Source organism: Crinia signifera, chromosome 4 (assembly GCF_055691185.1).
Source record: "Crinia signifera chromosome 4, ASM5569118v1, whole genome shotgun sequence".
Lineage (NCBI taxonomy): Eukaryota > Metazoa > Chordata > Amphibia > Anura > Myobatrachidae > Crinia > Crinia signifera.
This window is the reverse complement of record NC_139220.1, coordinates 177,643,592-177,665,175: the sequence shown is the minus strand read 5'-3', so window position 1 is coordinate 177,665,175 and position 21,584 is coordinate 177,643,592. Positions and strand designations below refer to the sequence as shown.

The 21,584-nt window shown below is 43.4% G+C and overlaps 1 protein-coding gene across 6 annotated transcripts in view; it reads left to right on the top strand.

The window, feature by feature from the left end:
* The window catches only part of CACNA2D1 (calcium voltage-gated channel auxiliary subunit alpha2delta 1), a 657,865-nt gene that overhangs the window by 507,805 nt on the left and 128,476 nt on the right, over nt 1–21,584 (top strand). For all 6 annotated transcript variants that reach the window (XM_083183071.1, XM_083183072.1, XM_083183070.1 and 3 more), the window contains exons 11-12: nt 7,098–7,256; nt 19,016–19,120. In XM_083183071.1, the coding sequence (XP_083039197.1) occupies nt 7,098–7,256; nt 19,016–19,120 (264 nt within the window). The remainder of the gene's footprint in view (nt 1–7,097; nt 7,257–19,015; nt 19,121–21,584) is intronic.

The window sequence follows — 21,584 nt, the reverse complement described above, 5'->3', positions numbered from 1 at the left end:
CATAGATTGCTCTGCCCACATTGTGGCACACAAGCAATGCACCTGCTATGTGTGCTGAGCGATCGGTGCGGAGCAGGGTTTTGCCTATTGTTTATACGCAAAAGCCCCGAGATGTAGCAGGATAGACAGTGCATGAACTGACTATCTCTGCGGGCGATAGCGACATCACTCATCGCTGCCACCTAGGGCCATACACACGGAGCGATCTGTGCTTCATTTCTAGTCAGATCGCTTAGAAATATGGTTCAAATTGCCCTGTGTGTACAGTATGCCCCTTTACTCAAGGTCTCCAGGGATCAACGTTTTGAACATCTTATTTGAGCCAACATAAAAAGCCTTCAATGTTCCCATAGGAAAAACACTCAAGTCCTGATGCTGGATCCAAAAATAAAATTTTAAATATTTATTGTACATCTAGTGTTTTTGTCCTTGCTGACAAATGATGATGACCTAGATGAAGTGCATGATGATCATTCTGCGCCTTAAGCTGTTCCGGTTAACAACTGTGAAATGTAAATGCTGTATGCACTGTCATAAGCACTTTATATTTGTAATAAGTTATTGGTAAAAGTTCAAAACAGCCATTGCCATTGCCACATCAGTTCTGCAATACAGAGGAAAACAGTACAGCGGGAAGCATCCTAGAGCAATCTCCACAAATGCAGACTTTGCAAAAAGTATAGCATTAAAAATGATTGTTTTAAAGTTAGTAAAAGCTGCCTCATTTTATGAATGGATGGCTATGCACCTTCTTTATAAACCGACAGTAAATAACCCCTACATTTTAAGAGCTGTGAAGTTTTATGCAATCTGATGTTGTGATTGGCTACAGTATATGTTGTTCTACTCCCAACACTTCAAAATTGTGTATATCCTGATTAATAGGAGCTAAACAATCATTTGCAAAAATGTGTTCTACTCTAAAGGGGTACTTCAGACCCACTTGCTGCGGGCCGAATTTGCTCCCTCGGCCAATGTATTGGGTTTTTGCATGTGCAAATTCCCTGAGGGAACGCCTTCGGTGAGTTTCACACTCGCCGGAGGCATTAGTTCATTGAGGGGCATGCATGGGACGGAAGCAAGGGAACACCCAGCATTTTATGGTTGCGCCCATAGAAAACCCAAGCATTCCCCAAATATGTCGGGAAGTGTACATTAGAAGAGTAAGTACAGGCTGACTTTTCTTTACGCCCATGGAAAAATCTTTCAATGGTGAGCGACTATTTAATGATTCTAATGTTATGCGGCTGCATGGGAGGTGATGTGTATGCGAACACACCCGCTTGCATGCTAGTGAGAGAATTCGGGCAGTGTGGGGGGTGGGCATCAGGATTGTTTATCTGCTCGCTAGTCAGCATATATATGCAGCCTAGCGATCAGGTCTCTATCAGGCTATTTACTAAGCTTTGGATAGAGATAAAGTGGATGGAAATAAAGTACCAACAAACCAGGTCCTTCCATTTTTTAAACTAAGGGGTCTATTGGCTGTCTTAGGTGGCGATAAAGTGGACAGAGATAAAGTACCAGCCTATCAGCTGCTAACTGCCATGTCACAGGCTGTGTTTGAAAAATGACAGGAGCTTGTTGGTTCGGACTTTTCCTCCATCCAAGGTTAAGTAAATATTCCCCATAGCCTGTAATATAACAGTTAGGCGAGGAATGGCTATTACTTTATCTCTCTCCACCTAATCTCTCTACAAGACTACTTTGCCTGTATTTTGTAAGTTTTTATTTATTGTTTTCAAATATTTACAAAAATAGTTAAGAAAATTATACATTTTTATTTTGTATTAATATAGTTGTATTGAGGTAATGATTTCTGCACCTAATAGAATATGTACGCTATAATCTAACAAGATGACAATGTTGTACCCTGCTAGATATAGTGATTACAGCACAGTGATTACAGTAAAGTATCTTTGCATATTGCCAAGCAGCTAGTACAGAGGTTTGTGACATAAGTACTCATTGCCACCTAGTGGAATTATTTAATAATGTTTGCATTGATTTCTGCAATGATCAAATAAATGATCTGTGAATAATTACTAATCGTTTTATTTAAAGTGATACATAGTCTAAATTATGTTAGCAACTAAACCTTTACTTAACATTACTAATTTAAATATAAATATTTTATAAGCATCTTCGACTATGTTTTAAATGTTAATTCATGCAGAAATACTACTGTATGCTGCATATTATTTTTTGAGACATGATATTACAATGCCTTATCAATAACATTAATAGATGTTTTATAAAATATGGCACTGCAGCCACTGTAAAAAGCAAGAATATTATCATGATAACTCAATAACATATAGAACTATTAAATATAATACTCACAAATTGCATTCAATTATCTCACTTGAAAATAGAAACACAATGCATACGGCTATTATATTAACAATTCTAATATGGATATATATATATACTTGTTGCATTATTTATCAAAGTCCCGGGAGTGCCTTTGTCCCTTGTTCCTTTATATATATATATATATATATATATATATATATATATATATATATGTATTACAAAATACATTACTGCATAGTTCACGTGCATGTTGAATTCCTGCACTTTTTATTATATGGAATGGCTTATGACCTCTGAACTACAGTAATTAATATTAAAGCTAAGAGCATGTGTGGTACTGTACAAATAACCATGAAGAATATGTCACCTGAAAGTACAGTATTTGTCATGATATAATATCATCTCCATTGTTTCAAGTTGGGCACAATCTGAGGGCACAATCTGTGACATCAGATCACCTAGACTTTACAGAGATACTTTACATATTCCTACCCAGGAAGGGAATATACTTGTCTGTTTTACATTAGACTGACTTCAAATTGATATGAATGGGAGCCAGCACTGCTGAATCCTATTTTATGATTTCAAATATGATTAGAAACGATTGAAACAGGTGTGTGTAATTTCTTGAGCAGGTTTGATGGATGTATGCAAATATTAGAATTATTGGCATCATTTCTCCAATCTGTCATTGGTTATGTGTAAGTACAGTCACACAGTGAAACGGTGACTGTACTGTATACCACAGATTTCCAACCCAATTTCAAATCTTGGTAAATGGGTAGAATTGATGAAAAGCAGGTTTGAAATATGGGCCTGATTATAGTTTGCTTGGTAAGCTTTGAGGATCGCAACTAACTAAACACCAGAGATGCCACCCGCCAAATACCCGCTCCTCCGCCGAGGGCCGTATTTAAGGGTCAGGCCGCCCCTAGGCACAACATATTAAACACCCCCCCCCCCCCCCTGCACAACATATTAAGCCCTACCCCACCTCGGCAGACCAGATTTCGCCATAGCCAGGGTCAGGGATGGGACAGCTCTCAGCGCCGGAATTTGTCTGGTCTCCCCGCTTGCCTGCTACAGTAGGAGTGCAGGGGAGTAGAGAGCCGCCGCTGCCACTGCCCAGCCCGCACTCACCTGCTGCAGCTTTATCCGGCAAGCGCACACCGGGATTACAGGCTGCACACAGCACTGCCCTGCCCGCCGCTCTGCTCTCCCCGCCGGTGGACCTGTCTTCCAAAGAGGAGGAATCAGAGCTTCTTCTAGGGGAGGACGATCGCCCCCTTCACCTTACCATATCTGTCCCTGGTTAGACAGGCAGCGCAGCCCAGGCACATTCAGAGCTGCTGGCTGCTCACACTTCATGCCGCCCGGGAGTAACACAAATTCCGATAGAGTGGTAACAATCTGCTCCTGATTGGCCCCTTTGCCGCCCTGTGATAGGTGCCGCCCCTAGGCCCGTGCCTCACGGGCCTAGTGAGAAATCCGGCCCTGCCTCCGCCGCTGATTCCCCTCGGTACCATGCGAGGGGATGTGTAATGAAATCACATCCCTTCACATGCCTCCGTTGCAGGAGAAATCATTTGATGATCACTGACCATTTAATGATTTCTCCTGGCCTTGCAGCCGATCGCTTCCCTAACATATCGGCCTACCAACGTAGCCATGGGAAAGCCCAGTGTTTTCACAGGGACGCCCATAAAATGTTGGACGTTCTCATGGGCGACCCCCACCCCCGCTTCGATCTTTGTGAACAGCTTGGTGACTATGCAAGACACTAAAGCAATTCACAAAGGGGAGCTGCACATGTGCATAACATTCAATGCACATGCACAGAGCCCCAAACATTGGAACAGGCAGAATTTGCCCTGTTGTGAATGATTCATAAAGGGGACAAAGCCTAATGGTTAGTGTCGGGGCTTAAATTACAGGCCGCAAAAAGGGGAATAAACAAAAGTTGTTCTGTCAGAGGTGGTGGGGGGGGGGTTCTGGGTACTCAGAAACCCTCCCTGTGTGCGCCACTGCTTTAAGGATAAATAATTTCATTTCGTTCCATACCACCATCCTAAAGCACCCCAGCTTCATGGCACCCCAGGGTAAAGTTTTATACCTGAGTGTGGGCATATGTGATGCACAAATATGTCACACAGCAGAGCAGGATGCAGGTTGAGAATCATTCCTATAATGTTTAACCCTTTAAGTGCCAAGAGACTTTGCAAAAAAAAAATCATCATAATAACCTGTAATGTTTCTTTTATACAGGACATATCTTTGTTTATACATTTTTATTTAAATTTCTATAACAAATGTGAGGAACGCTGGCATTTTTATCAGATATTTTGCACATCTCTCACAGTGATGTTAGTAGTCAGAGGGTTTATATTGCACATTAAATAATTAAACATAATTGCAGTCTTCAGTTTGCTTCATTCTTTTATAATAAAAATATTTTACGCACAATTTTATGTTGTTCTGTCCTTTAGCTGTTCCACAGTTTTTGCATTTTCACGTACAGTAGACTGCAGTGAGGCACACATGACAAATATATTAATCTATTTACTGCATTTGTCTAATGTTTTTTTGGCTCAGCTAAAATGCTCATTGTCAGCAGGCCAGTAATTAATATAAATTGCCCTGATAATTTTGCTTTAACATTTGGATAATTCAAGATAAATTACTGCAGGTGATCGAAAATCACTGTGGACTTAAGGTGTGTTTGCCTAATTATTTAAATTATTTAATTAGAACAAAGTGTATACAGACCTACAGTACTCTGTACTTTGCTGAGACAATGGGCAGTATTCAATGACAAAGTTCTCCGTGCATGGAGAGCGTTTTATTTCGCTCTCCATGCACTCTCCGTGTTCCGGAGGGCTCGCTGCCACTCCTGCTCCCTCTATTCAATGTGGTTAAGACTCGCCGCCACTCGCGGCGAGTCTTAACCCCTGCAGCGGACGAGCGTCCGCGGCAGGGAGCTTTCAGGGAGCCGGGGGATGGAAGCGGCCAGAGAGATTATAGTCTCCCTGGCTGCTCCAGAGGAATGTGGAGATGAGGGGGGCTCTCCGAGACCCAGGCAGCACAGGCTGCCCCCCCCCTATAGCCAGCGGGGGACCCAGTATTCACTGTACCCGATTGTGCATATTAACGATCGGGTGCAGTGAATATATGAATATGTAATGAGCGGCTCGAGCGCTCCGGCCCCCTGCTGGCTGCACTGTGTAAAAAAAAAAAATAATTTAAAAAATATATATTTTTTAAAATTAAATATATATTCATGTGCTATAAGCACATGAATAAAAATAACATGCCCCTTCACAGAAAAAAAAACAACTGATTTTTTGACACCAAAATTTAAAAAAAAAACCTTTTAGATTAAAAGTTCACATTCCAGCTCCCCATCAAAAGATGGAGAATTGCTACACGGAGAGACACGGAGAAAATCACTTAGAAAGACGGAGAACATTTCACATTGAATAGGGTTGCTCGCTTTTGGAGAGCAAAATGCTCCGTCCAAGGCGAACAAAGCACAAATTCTCCACAAAACAGAGAGAACTTTTCTCATTGAATACTGCCCAATATAACTATCTTTATACTTAAAACAACCATCATTAAAAACAGCAAGTCTTATATATTTACTTCCTCTCATGTCTGCTAGCATCTTACTGGATACTCTCTATTGGACCTGTCACACGTTTGTAGGACAAGACTCAAATATGTAAACACTTGTGACTGTTCTGTGACTGATATATATTAAACTGTAGAAAAGTTGAATCATTTGTGTAGTAGCACTGATTATACATTTTTGCTGTTTAACTTTTTCTTATTCTTAAGGTGCATACACACGATGAGATTTTAGCTATTTACAATTTTGACTATACGATTTACCTTGAACTCCCTGGAGTCCAGAACCATACAATCTTGACTATATTTACTTGAGATTTTGAGTATAGTTATTTGAGATTTTGACTCTGGCCAATTTTGACTACACTAGAACACTAGACTGTATATAATAGTCAAAATTGGCTTGCCTGTACCGTCTATTGATTTTATAGTTAAAATCAGAATCTCAAATTGCATCCTTTGTATGCACCTTTATACTTTTGTAGATATACACACATCAGCCATAATGTTATAACACACTGGCAAAGTAGGAGAAGAAAGTACCAGGATGATCCTGGTTGGGACAGGGGTGGGGGTTTGACCCATCCCTATTAGTTAATTAATTATATCCTGGCTGTTGCCGCACTTACATTTATTCAATCATTGAATTAGTTATAAAATAAAACCTGTGACCAAATTAATTCCAAAGATTCTGGGATTTTTTTTTTTGTAACAGGGTTTAATTATAAACTCAGTTTCTGGTATCTGCAGACATCTTAATAGGCTAATAAACAAAAACTATGGAATTTTATTAGTATAACACAGAGAAGTATTGAGTGGCTGTTGAATGTTCTGCACAACGCTGTGTAATATTCAGTTATTGTTTTTTTTTAATTGTACAACATTTGAGCTTGATGTAGCTTTAATTTACCAGAACAATCCATACTACATATGTGTGCAGAACCAACAAATCAATATCCAACAGAGCAAACAGATGGGAAATAGAACCATCAGTGGCAGTTTCATTGCTTTTTAATTGCCAATTGTACCATGGGAATGTATAACTTGCACATCCTTGATTTTCCACTTTCAGAATATTGTTTTTCTGCAAGAAGAATCTAAACTACGGCACAGACTTGTGTACTTCCTTACTTAATATTCATTTGCATTTCTTTTAGTTTAACAGCAATGCTCATGACGTCAGCTGTTTCCACCACCTTGTTCAAGCGAACGTACGAAATAAGAAGGTTCTGAAAGAAGCCGTCAATAACATCACAGCGAAAGGAACAACAGACTACAAGCAAGGCTTCAAATTTGCTTTTGACCAGCTCCGTAATGTGAGTATTAATTATAATGAACAAAAAAGTACCTCCTACCTTGCGATATAGGGTATTTGTGAAATTTGGTGGCTATGTAGATTAGCACACATCCACATTTCAAGAACTGTCATGAAACTCTCAGGTAACATCTATCATAGTATTAAGTCCAACATTTCTGGCTCATTTAATCCTATTAACCCCTTCAGTGGTGTTTTTTTAGGGAGCACTCCCCACTGGGCAAGTTTTTTTGGGGAGCACTCCCTAAGCCCCCACCCCCACACACCCACACAGAATTTCCTGGGGCCGGCAGCACAGCTGGGCACTCCATCAGCCGCTGCCTGGCCCTGCCCCCGGGAACCCTGTATGCAGCGCGACGTTAGCAACGTCACGCCTCACACAGCAGGGGAAAGGAGGCAGCGCCGGGCAGCAGGAGCTGGGCAGTGGCTGATGCTGAGCGCAGCGCTGCCTGGCAGGAGGGAGCGCAGTCAGTGGCACGCCTGAGAATTTTACGGTTTTGCCAGTCTGCGCACTGGAGCATAACCCAGAAAATTCTTGGGCGTGCCAGTGAAGGAGTTAAAGGGCTATCTGTAACTGCTGATTGGTTGCCATGGTGCACTTCTCAACTGGCATGTTTCTCCACATTTATCACTGCTTCATCCATCTACCACTGTGTTCCTAGTTACGTCTCTACGCTGCATGCCTAAATCTCAGGTAAAATTTTCCTGGTGATTTCTGTCTGCAGCGCTGGTTGACGTGAAACGCCTGAGATGTAACTATACTTATAGCAGTGCAGGGTGTGTGGTGTGGGGGGCTGTGAACACTGCACACCCTACACCCATTATAGAAACGCCAATGCAGAGAGGTATTTGTGACATGCATGTCAGGAGGGATTTGCAGTATTTTCTACATTAAGATCATAAACCTTTGGTGCAATATGATTATATTAATTTATATATTTTCTGTGTGTGTGTGTATGTGTATATATATATATATATATATATATATATATATATATACTGTATGTATATATACAGCTTATATATTAACTTAACTTGTAGTGGTTTGGGTGAGATATTACTTTCTTTTCTTTCCTTCTCTGATAATTTATCTTGAAGAGACAATAGTGTGTTGAAATTTCCTAATATCCTTAGAGGCAATAATGAAGGATTTCCTTTCCAAATGCCAGGTTCTACAATTTCAAGAAATATACATATTAGTCAAATATACATGTTACTATTTACCTTATAAGGGGAATTAAGGGAAAGAGGAATAGAATCGTTGTAGGCCTTGGATATCTGGGGAAATTAGGATATGGCGAGTTATAGACTCTAGGGAAATACAGATAATCAGTCATTGCTGGAATCACTTATGTATGACTAAATAATAATATGACATTCTATATATCCTTCCAGGACAGCTGCCCTACAAATAAGAAATATTACATTTCATTAAACCATAAAACAATCATATGGAGCATGATATAAAATGGGGTTTTAATAGTAAACCATTATATCATATGAAATGCTTATAATGTTTCTGAGCCTAGGTTAAATAAGCCCAGATGATCATTCTAAATGTTAAATAAATAAATGTAAATATTTATTTCATAGTGTAATTAGATGATTTCTCCGTAATTGTGTAATTTTTCTTTGTGTATAATTTAAAAAGCTTTATAACTTCCTTCATAAAACATGTGGGGTGACATTCTATGGGATGAGATAAATGCGCGTTTTTTTTATCGCACCACTTCGCACTTTTTCAAATCGCAAGAATTGCCAGTTTTTTCGAATATTTAATGAGATGCGAAAAACGGGCCAAATAGTGCGAATAGGTGCGAGGTGGTGCGATGTCTTTAGTCCTGAAAATTAGCGATTTTCATGTCTGAAAATCGCACGTTTGCAGGAAAGCGCAAATAAATAAAAAAAAAACGAGCGTGGGGTCCCCCGCCAGAGCATAACCAGCCCCGGGCTCATTGAGCCGGTGCTGGTGACATAAAATCAAGGTCCCCGACAAATAGGGGTCCCCTTAATTTAATGAAACCAGCACCAGGCTCAAGGTCCGGCGCTGGTTCCCAAAATACGGGGGACAAAATGACTAGGGGTCCCCCGTATTTTAAGAACCAGCACCGAACCCAACCAGCCAGCAGGGTAATGCCACAGCCGGGGGACACTTATTATATAAGGTCCCGCGGCCAAAGCATTATCCCCGTGGCTGGTCAGCATGGGCAGGGGTCCTGGGGAAGTGGGGACCCCCCCAATGAAGGGGTCGTCCCCCTCCAGGACTTACCAGCCCATGCTGAAGTCCACAGGGGTACCTGAGGAAGGAAATCCTACTCACCTGGTCCCCGGCGACGACATCGGCATCCTCTCCGGCAGATGCGCTGCTCCCGGCTGCTGTGGTAACCACTCTCGGACTGAAGAGGCGAAGAGATTTTCATCTTCCGCGCCTTAAATCATTAAATCAAGGGGACCCCTATTTGTCGGGGACCCTGATTTTATGTCACCAGCACCGGCTCAATGAGCCCGGGGCTGGTTATGCTCTGGCGGGGGACCCCGCGCTCGTTTTTTTTTTATTTTAACTGTTTTTTTTTTTTCATTTTTACACCAGAACCCTGCACAGATCGCAATGTTCTGGCTAATTCGCCCATCAGAACCTGGTCTGATTTTTGGGCGAATTATAGTCACACTTTATACAAATCGCATACCATTAAATATGCGATTTGTATACTTTTCCATGTGAAAACATCTGGATGCAATGTGTTTCGAAAAGCAGCCATCGCATTTCCAGTGTGTCCAACTTTTGGCAAAAATCGCATTTTTTTCACATTTTCGGACCTCATTAAATATGCGAAAATGTAAAAAAATGCGATTTCGGCCGTTTTTGCGAGAAAATTCGCAAAAGTCTATTTTTCGCATTCCATAGAATGTCACCCGTGATGTTTCTCAATATTACTAGAGAGACAAATCTTAATTTATATTTTGATTAAAACAATGAATTAAAAAATATTATTAAATCTGACAGGGACGCTCAGGAATCTCACACGCTCATGTGTCCCCTTCATCACGGCGGCAGGGAGCGGAGACAGGCAGGGTTAGTGGGGGCTGTGGGCGGTGACAGGGGAGCAGCAGAGGGCAGCGGTGGGCTCTAGCAGAACGGATAGGGAAGCATCTTTTGTGGGTGGGCGCTGATTCTATCATCAGGAGCAGCTCAAATAAGAGGTGCTCCATCTGTAAGTGCACATTTTTTTATGCTGCCAGTATTAATGAGCAGCTTATGTATTGGCAATCTTTAGGAAAAAAGGGAATGCATAAGTCACCCATATGTTTTAATACTCATAATTTCTTACTCCTAGAAATAATTGACTCGGACACAATAACTGGACTCGTAGACAATAAATAATGACTCAGACAACTGTGTAAATTGGAAAATTAAGGTCACAGCCAAAATTTATTCAATAGCATGGCTGGAATGAATTAAATTAATCAAAAGTGGCCAAGAAGCATGGCCCCTCGGTAATAGCTAATGCGTAACTAAACAAATGGGCGTGGCTATAACCACGCCCTGCGTGACCTTACCGAGTAGCTCCATTTTCCCTAAATTGGCAGAGCACTGGTCCCTCCCTTAGATGGTGACCTGGTCCTCCCCTAAGGTAGTGACAGGCTCGCCGCTCTCAAAGGGGAAATGCTAGTCAATTTCTGTCACGCTAATCTCTTTCCAACCGAGGAGCCATGCTCTCCGCCCTCCACACATCTCTTGCAAGGCCCTAAGCATTTTCAACTCCTCCTCTCCTCCTTCTGCTCTCTTGCAAGGCCCTAAGCCTTTGCAACTCCTCCTCCTCACCTACTACCTCTTACTTGCAAGGCCCTAAGCCTTTCCAAGCATTTCTCATGCATTTACACAACTAAATTTTCTTACTTCTGGTGGGTGGGTGGGAATCCAAAAAATGGCAAGAGGAATAATTTACCTCAGCCAGCCCTTATATAAACTCCTAACTCCTCCCTCTCACTCCACTCTCACTGGCTAGCTGAACTAACTGCCCCCAATAACCAAACCTGACTAAAACACCAATCACAAGTTAGCTAACAATTTCTTCATACAAAACAGGGTGCTTATCTCCTCTCAAGCTTAGGTAAGCTTTCGCTCCTATTAAGTCACCCATATGTTTTAATACTCATAATTTCTTACTCCTAGAAATAATTGACTCGGACACAATAACTGGACTCGTAGACAATAAATAATGACTCAGACAACTGTGTAGATTGGAAAATTAAGGTCACAGCCATAATTTATTCAATAGCATGGCTGGAATGAATTAAATTAATCAAAAGTGGCCAAGAAGCATGGCCCCTCGGTAATAGCTAATGCGTAATTAAACAAATGGGCGTGGCCATAACCACGCCCTGCGTGACCTTACCGAGTAGCTCCATTCCCCTAAATTGGCAGAGCACTGGTCCCTCCCTAAGATGGTGACCTGGTACTCCCCTAAGGTAGTGACCGGCTCGCTGCTCTCAAAGGGGAAATGCTAATCTCTTTCCAACCGAGGAGCCATGCTCTCCGCCAAAACAAGGCCTCCAAAACAGGCCAAGGTCCGCCACTTATACCCTCACCCCTCTTTTTCCAGCACCTCCAACAAGGCTGTGACAAACAGCTTCATACCCTCCTTGTTCAAATGAACTCCATCCGCTCTATAGAGTTCCACTGCCTCATACTTAATGCCTGGGTGCTTGATTACCACACCTCCAATGCTCCACACAAACTTGGACACTGCTGCGTTAAGCTTCTTCCTGACACTATCCAAAGCAGCACCACCTTGTGTCCCTCTCCATACCCTCCTCGGAATCACCTCCGACCAACATAACTTTACCTCAGACCATCTCTCTTTTATGCATTGGAGGTCATTCTTCATTGCCATAATTAACTCAATGCCCTTGCATGACCCTAAGTCATTGCCACCGGCGTGAATGATCAACACATCTGGAGCACCCCACTTTGCTTCTGAGGCCATCAACAATTTCCAAAGCCTAAACCATGAAAGACCTCTAATTCCTATCCATCTAACCCTACGAGCCTCTCCTGACCTAACCTTGTGCTTTCCTGCCCAATAGACATAAGAGTGTCACACAATCCACACCCTACCCACCACATCAGGCGAACCTATAACAGAATTATATAAAACACATTAGAAACTTATTTTTAAAATTCTATGCAATAGCAACTAGCCAGGGTAAGGTGAACTCAGTTTTTTAGGCTACCCAGATAGATGTGAACAACACAAAACCTCAGATTTTAAGAGGAAAAAAGTGAAACGCCATCCAATCCCCCTTGATAAAAGGCAGGCGGCTTATGGCCCTGGGTTACCCAAAAAACAAACTCGCCAGGAGCGCGCTCCCTATAATCTATCTCCCCTTATGTATGACTTGTAAGCAGATGAATTCCAACGCCCTAAGTGCTTTATTGACTCCTCTGACCCTCCTGATGCTGCAGCGCAGGTAGCCGCTCCTATCCTGAAGGAATGTGTGCCATACTCCTGTGGAATACCTAACGCCACTAGGCATTTATTGAACACGCTGGAGAACTGAAATTTAGTTAGGGTTGATTTGGCCTTATGTATCAACCACTGAGCTCCCCCCCTGCGGCCTAATTGCCGCAAATTTATTCGCTATTTCAACAGGGCAAATCTCCTTATTCCCCACCGCCTTTATGGATATCCAACGCCCCCTGCCCAACTGATCCATTTTTGACCTCTGTATCTTTATTAAAATAAAGTCCTTCTTTATCAAAACATTTTCCCTCAATACCCCTGATATCAAGCACGTCTTATTCTTTTCTACCAACTCCCCCACCCTGAATGCCCCAAAAAACGCTAATACAAATGCCAAACTGAAAAGTATCGCCTCAAACTCATCTACTGCCACACCCAATACCGCTGTAACTAGCTCCTGAAGCAAACCCAAGTCTATGGGCCTTCTCAAATCCCCTTCCCCTTTTTGCTCTTTGGCCCATCCTTTCAACGCCTTTGATAGCAGAAATGACTTGGTTGGGTCCCTAAGACCCTTCAATTTTTAAAAAAACGCAATCCCGGCCAAAACCCCTGACATCGCAGCCCTAGACCTACCCTCCTGGTAGCATGCCCAAACAAACTCCAAAATGCCTTCTTCTTGACACTTACCCTCACCCAACCTTGCTGAAAAAACCGACCACTCGTTCCAAGCCGCTGAATAAGTCCTAAGTGTACTTGGAGCCAACGCCTTCAGAGCTAAGCCTTCAATGCCGGCTCGATGATCTGCCACAAATTAATAGGACATATCAACCCAACAGGATCCGCTTCTGGGGCTAACCTCCTAAACCTATCCCACTGAAACCTGGACAAAGCATCTGCTATCTCATTATCCACCCCTGGAACATGCCTTGCCGAAAAAGAAATATTCCCCTGCAGACAACGCAGAACTAGATGCCTAAGCAGAATCATGGACCTAGGGCAATCTGACCTCTGGTTGTTGATTGAGTGGACCACCCCCAAGTTATCACACCAAAAAACAATATTGCTATCTGCAATCTGGGGTCCCCAAAGCTCTACCGCAACTATTATCGGGAACAATTCCAACAGTAACATGCTACTCGTGAATCCCCTTAATCTCCATGACTCTGGCCAAGCTTCTGCACACCATTGCCCTTTAAAATAAGCCCTGAAAGCAATAGCCCCCGATGCATCAGTAAATAATTGCAATTCCGCATTCTTTACTGACTTCTGCCAGATTCTAACCCCATTGAAATTCCTTATGAAACAAAGCCAGATTTTTAAATCCTCTTTCAAATCTCTTGAAACCCTCACGAAATGATGAGGCTTCTTAACCCCCGCTGTTGCTCTTTCTAATCTGCGGCAAAAAACCCTGCCCATTGGAATAACCCTACAAGCAAAATTTAATAAACCTAGTAAGGACTGCAACTGCTTCAATGTAAACTTTTTAGCCGCTAAAAATGTCTCCAATTGCTCCCCCAAAGCCTTACTTTTTCCTTCGGAAGCCTGCAAATACCCAGTTCGGTATCCACCTCAATCCCCAAATATGATAATCTATTAACAGGGCCTTCCGTTTTCTCCTCAGCAATGGGAACGCCCAATACCCTAAATAACGCTCTGACTGAAAAAAGCAAATCACCACACACCGCACTTTCTGCTGGACCTCTTAACAAAAAATCATCAAGATAGTGTGTTACCCCTTGCTGCCTACAACCCGCCTTAATGCACCATTGTAAAAAACTACTAAAACATTCAGAAAATGAACATGAAACCGAACAACCCATCGGCAGGCATTTGTCCACATAAAATCCATCCCCCAACTTAAAACCCATATATTTGAATGATTCCGGGTGCAACAGTAAAATCCTGAAAGCTGACTCTATATCTACTTTGGCCATCAGCGCCCCTTTACCATAATCCTGCACTAAAACCAACGCCTGCTCAAACAATTCATAGTTAACACTACAAAATTTCTGATCTAGTGCATCATTCACTGACCCCCCTTCTGGATATGACAAATGCTGTATCAGCCTATATTTCCCAGGTTCCCTCTTAGGCACCACCCCCAGCGGTGAAATGCATAGGTCCGCAATTGGGGGCTCCTTAAAAGGCCCTATCATCCTACCCAATCTCACCTCACTCTCAACCATTTTCTTTACCACCTCTGGGAAATCTCTAGCTGACCTTAGGTTCCTACCCGCCAATGCAATTACCCTATCAACTATTGGTAGACGAAAACCCTCCACACATGCCTATATTTGCACCCTGCCCCTCTTGCGCACTGCCCGTTGTTAAAGGCATAGCACTTTCCTCTCCCGGACCCACTGTACCCTGATCTACCAAGAAATGGCTGCTTACGTACTAGGCCCGCTTCACTCACGCCCCTTGCCTGCTGGGTAACTTCTAGCCATACTTCCACATCTTTGAACCCAAAGCTAAAAACCTTTTGACCGTCCTGCTTTTTTCTGAAAAGTTCATCATACTGTCTCCATGCGTTTAACCTCCCTGACAAGTACATACTATGTATTAAATGAAAGTACTTGAACATGTTCATATGCTCTGACGGCCTTGTTTCTGTATAACAGGCCGCGAACACATAAGCCCCCGCTAGCCAATTAGAATACGACCGCCTAGCCTCCTCAGCTGCGGGGCCCTTTGCCCTTGCAGCGTCCAATGCAGTTTTTGCCTCATGTGTTATGGCAAACATATCCACAAATCGACCCTTCTTTATCTTATCCCTAATCTTAGATCTTAAACCCCTTAATATTAAAGAACAATGCACAGCATCACCTGACGCATCCGGCCCAACCTTAGCTGCACTGCTGGCTACACTCCTTGAACTTCCCGCTCCCTTCTTTTTTCCCCTAATTTTCTGCGCAAAGTATTTCATGAGCTTACGCGGCCTACCATCTGAGCTGGATGAATCTGAGGAACTGTCTGAATTTGTCCCTGCTGCTTCCCGCTGCGCCACTTGCGGTATCTCACCAGCTCCAGCCGATGATGGCCCCGCCTGCATCTTTGTTCGCGCGACATGTCCCTCGCTGCGCAGTGCGCCCACCGCGGCTTGACTCGACGACTCTAAGACATCCGACACGCTCCCTGGCCCAGCGCTCGTTGAGACTGCCTGCAAAGGAATGCTTACAGAAACTGGGTTAATAACATTCTCTGTCACCACATTTGACACTATGGCCTCCTCCACAGCGCCTGTACCCCTTAAAAGGTCGCTGCCCTGCGACACTTGCTGCTCCACCTCCCGGGTGCCAGGGGGCCTGGCAACAGGAGGTGGCGGGGGTGGAGGCGGGGGGAACTGCAAAATTTTTGCTGCCCGAGGTTAGATACCCTCTGGGGTATCCTCATGCTATAAAACCCCGTGGCTGGTTGCATATAACCCTGGTTGAAAGCCCACAACTGGTGACCCTGGCTACCCTGTTCTGCTCTGCCCCATGACTGGCCTGCGGTCTGGTACATGGGCTGCTGCGGGTTAACCCACTGCAGCCATGCAGCCAAATTTCCCTGTGCACTCTGCTGACAGGGTCCCGTATTAAAATACGGCGACCAGCCGCCAAAATGGGCTGACTGAACTGCAGCAGAACTATCAGAAACCCCTCTTAACTGCTGCAGCGCTGTGGGCGGAGGCACAGGCACCGGCCTAGACATCACCACAGGAGTGGATGGCAGGGGTGCAAACATGGCTAATGGTGATGCCCTTACCCTGACTACTGGGGTAAAAGCCCCCCTAACTGATTGTGGGGATTGCCAATCATCCACCCTGACGTCTGCCTGATCTCTCACAGGAGACAGGTTTCCTAAATGCACATGCTGGGGAATATCCCCAGCCCCTGAGGCTGTGGGATTGTTCCCTGAAACTAAATCCCGTGCATCCAAAATGGCCCCCGGAGATAAGGAGGGGGGGCTAGCAGCCATTTCAGTGCCCCCAGACTCCGATATATGATCCCTTGGGGCAGGGCTACCCCTTAAACTGTGTGCCCCACTGCCCTGCGCCCCCCTAGCCAACCAGGCCTGCAGGCCTGATGGCGAGGGGGCCGGGCGCGGCGTACCTATTACAACGGCCGCCATGATGCCATCATTCTGCACCGCAGGACGGGCAGCCACCCGCCCTGCTGAACTATTGCGCCTACGCGCCCTCCCTCTGGCTTCCGCCACGAGAGCAGGGACATGGCGCGAACCCAGAGCTGCCGCGAGCCGCGCTCCCCATGTCACACGGGAAGCGGCGGCTGACTGAAGAGGCCTGGCCGCCTCAGCCAGCCTCCTGGGAGGGGGAGTGCTGCGGCGCGGACGGGACATTCCGCTACCTACAGAAAAAATTTACCTCAAAAACTGCGGCTAAAGCACAGGCAGACACAAATTTTTATTAAGTTTGCAGATATAAAAGATATAGATAATAGAGGGATAGTATAAGAAAGAAAGGGTTGAGAGGAAAACTACACAGAATTGTAAAAAAAGTAATAAAGAATAGCACTTAGCCTAGTCAGACACCACAGGACAGCAGTCTCCAGGGAATCCAAAAAATGGCAAGAGGAATAATTTACCTCAGCCAGCCCTTATATTAACTCCTAACTCCTCCCCCTCACTCCACTCTCACTGGCTAGCTGAACTAACTGCCCCCAATAACCAACCCTGACTAAAACACCAATCACAAGGAAGCTAACAATTTGTTCATACAAAACAGGGTGCTTATCTCCTCTCAAGCTTAGGTAAGCTTTCGCTCCTATTTTTATTAGCAAAACCGAGCTTCTGCTGATTAGGATAATATGTGGCACATCTGTATTCTGTGGGGGACAGTGGCTGTATTTGCATATGAAATGCTATGTTACAGTGTGTTCCAGTAAAATACTGTAGCATTGTATGTGCATATACACTTGCAGTCACACATAGTATATAGGGCCCGATTCAGAGCTGATCGCAAAGCAGTTTTTTTTTCTCTAATGGACAAAACCAAGTGCACTGCAGGTGGGACAAATGTGCAGAGAGACTAATGCTGGCCACACATCAGATCAACTTTCCTCCAACCATCCAACTAGTTGGACAACCAAACAAATTGCATTTGCTCCTATCCAGTACCAGGTTTTTATTCCATCCAACCAACTAGTTGGATGGTTGGAGGAAAGTTGGTCTGAGGTGTGGCAAGCATTAGATTTAGGTGAGTTATTTTGTTTTTGTGCAGGGTAGATACTGGCTGCATTATTTTTACACTGCAATTTAGATTTCAGTTTGAACACACCCCACCTAACTAACTCTTTCTCTGCACATGTTACATTCGCCCCACCTGCAGTGCACATGGTTTTGTCCATTACAGAAAGAATTTGCTTTGCAATCAACTCCAAATCAGGCCCATAGGCATACCCCATATAATTTACACAATCCGCATCTCAGAAACTGCATGTGCGTCCCATTTGGTGAATTTTGTGAATAAGATGAATTTTTCAGAAAAAGTTGTCCGATGCTGCAGGCATTATGGGGGTTATTCTGGTTGATTTTCTTGGAAGCGTATACGTATCCTTACAAGTCAACCTAACCCCGCCTTGCAAATGGTGGCAAGACGGCCTACCATTCGCAAGGTGCGTTCCTTTACACTGGCTGCGAATGGATGTTTTGCATAGGCATCCATTCACAGTATGCAGGGTCGACGACCATGGAATTATGTGAAATGTCCACGCATATGTAAGAGTGGTCTGAGGCACCCGTACATATGTGTGCACGTTCTGAAGGAAATGGGAGGGCAGCTGACATCCTATGATGTCAGCTGCCCACCCCTGTTGGCCACGTCATGGCCTTATTAGCAGGAGAATGCCCAGTGTTCTCATGGGAACACCTATAAAATGCTGGGCATTCACATATGCTAATGAGACCGCCCGCCACCCCACGGCCCTCTCCGCCTCCCGTCCGCAGTTCTGGGTGTGTGCAGCCAGCGGTCTGTGTATTCGCAGTGTCAGCACCCACCCTGTATATGCACATGTGCATAAATGCGCATGCACATGTGCAGTAACAAAACTTCGGTCCCTGTGTGAAAGAACGGCAGTTGCGAACAGACCCGAATAATATGTATAAATCTATCAGTAATTTTAATTCTGTATAATTTGTTAGGTTGGTATATTTGTTTATTATGTTACTTACTTTCTCAGGGTAGTATGTACTTTCTGATTTTAAAAATACCAAAAGTAAACAAATATTATACAGTACTTATGTTGCTAAGCATAAATTACTGCTAAATTTGTATTTTATTTTTAAATGTCTACAGACCAATGTGTCCAGAGCCAACTGTAATAAGATCATCATGCTCTTCACTGACGGAGGGGAAGATAAGGCAACAGAGACATTTAAACTGTACAATAAGAATAAAACAGTAAGTACTGTATGTTCTTGATAATATAAAATTGTAACTTTTCATAATGCTAATTCTATGCAATATCATGTAATACCCCTTTCACAATGAGCGAAAGACGTGATATTGCCAGGACAAGCTTGGGCAACCTGGGTACGGTGAACGCATCTACCAGGTCCATATTGATGTGTCCTTGACCCTGGTTGCTACTAGGGTTATTCCCAGGAGTAACCCGGGTAGCCTGTGCCTTGAATGGTGCAACCCGGGTTATTTTTTATCCAAGTTACCATTAACAACTTCTGATTGGCTGTGTATCTGGAGGCCTGCCTCAAGGAAGTGTATACAGTGACATTCAGGGCATACACAGGGGCAGATAGGGGTTAAGAGTGAAAAGGGTCGACCCAGGAACAACCAGTACCCAAGCTGAATATGAAGGTGACATACAGTATGAGCTAAGACCCAGGTCTAACCTGGCTTCAATAACTCCGGAAAAATGTGTATATTACTTCTGTATGCACCATTTCCATGTTATAGGTATCATGCAGGTGCATTTGTCTTTTGTTAAATATGCAAAAGGTTTCATATTTTTTCTAAATATGATGGTATTTGCCTGTTATATATTTGATCACTTTTAAGTACTTTACATTTGAGCCTGTACAACAGCTTATTTTCCTATAACAATTAAAAAATGTTCATGTTTTTTATTTTATTTGATGTAGCTACAGTATATAACTTGGAGGATGTTTTTTTATTGTATTACAGTGTATGTTATATTTCTCAGCGGTGCTTTTCTAAGTTCCAACTGTATAACATATGCTATGCAGTATCTTATTATAGTACATATTTTTGGATACACAAAGATGTAATACTTAATTAACAACAATAGTCTTTTCTGATAGGGGCTGCCATAATGATCTGTCTGAGTTTGATGCATAGATAAAATAACATCACTGTATGCACACAAGCACTATTATACCCCATTCTCACTGAAAGGCAAATTCCCGGGTCTGCAGACACGGGTTGACCTGTTGACACTGCAAAAAAAAAACGTGTCAAAAGGCAAATTACCGGATAGAACTGCTTTACCCGGGAATTAAAATGCCGAGTAAAAGCCATGTTATTCACACTCGCAGTGTGAACACGGCATTACTGATCCACATAATTACATTTGCACTTTTTTTCTAAAATCTCCTTATTTCTGTTTCTTTTGCTTAATTCTTCCCCAGTAGCTCATGATCTGTTCTGTTAAGACAGCGGTTTCCACACTGTAATGGCAATTGGAATCTGTTGCTTACAGTACAGTATGTGCATGCAGCTCTATGAAACTTTTCTTGAAAATGAGAAGCAAAAAACATACTGTGGGCAATAGGGAAGATGCAACTTATTTTATACTGGTCCTTCAGTTAATAGTGCTTTTACCATTAGCAGTTGTGGTCTTCTATTCACGTTACTTAAATTACAATTTGACTGCTGATTTAGACTACTGGGATGGTGGCCACAATAGGTGCACAGTGAATATAAAATGGAGGCAGAAGTGTTCTTAACCAGCATACCAGTAGCATATCTATAAAGGGTGCAGAGTGTGCTGTGCTCACGGGTCCTTGGGTCCAGAGAGGCCTATACTGCACACATTGCACCTATATACATACACCTACCCCTCGGAAGTCCTGTTGGTATTGACGCTCCAGAACAAAATTATATAAAATTGATGCAATTGGCATTTTCACAGTGATTTGCACCTTCACACTAGAGACCTTTGGAACAAGTTGCAGGCACCATGATCCCAGAGACCTATGCTTGCATACTAGACATTGGGATATATAAGATTCCTGGGGCAATTTTGGCCAGGATTTTGGGATCAAATTGGTAACGTGCGGTGAGCACCAACAGCGCTCGACTGAGGCACTGCCTGGCAACGAGGTTGTTAGACTGCGCAGCATGGTATTAGAGGTCACACTGTGCAGATAGGTACCAGTGGCACCATCCACCCCTCGCTATCTCGCCTCCTCCACCACTTGCCACCGTGTACAGAGAATCACATTGCACAGCCACACACCAGACTGCCCCCTCTGACACATCTGGACCATGTCACCTTGCCTCTGCCCCTGCCAGCCTCTGTGTACAGGGCCTGGCTGCCCATGGCCTCCATGCTCCTGTTCTCCCTCCTATCAATAGTTATGAAGAATCCAATTAGCCAATACGGTTTTTATATAATTATCAAGCAATGTACTAAATTTGCGCTACGACAGAACAGCAGCAACTCTATATTAACCTCCCTGTTGGTAGATGAATAGGGGAAGAAAGTATATAGAAGATAGAGAGGGCTTATAGGTGTACCTCCACCACTCAAATGGGTGTAATTCCTCAATAGAGCATTATTATAAGGTATTTTATCATAAGATATTTATTAATATAATATAAAACAATACAGAATTAACAGCAGTTCTTTATGCAGTCAGTTCCTGATGGACATACTGTACTGTAG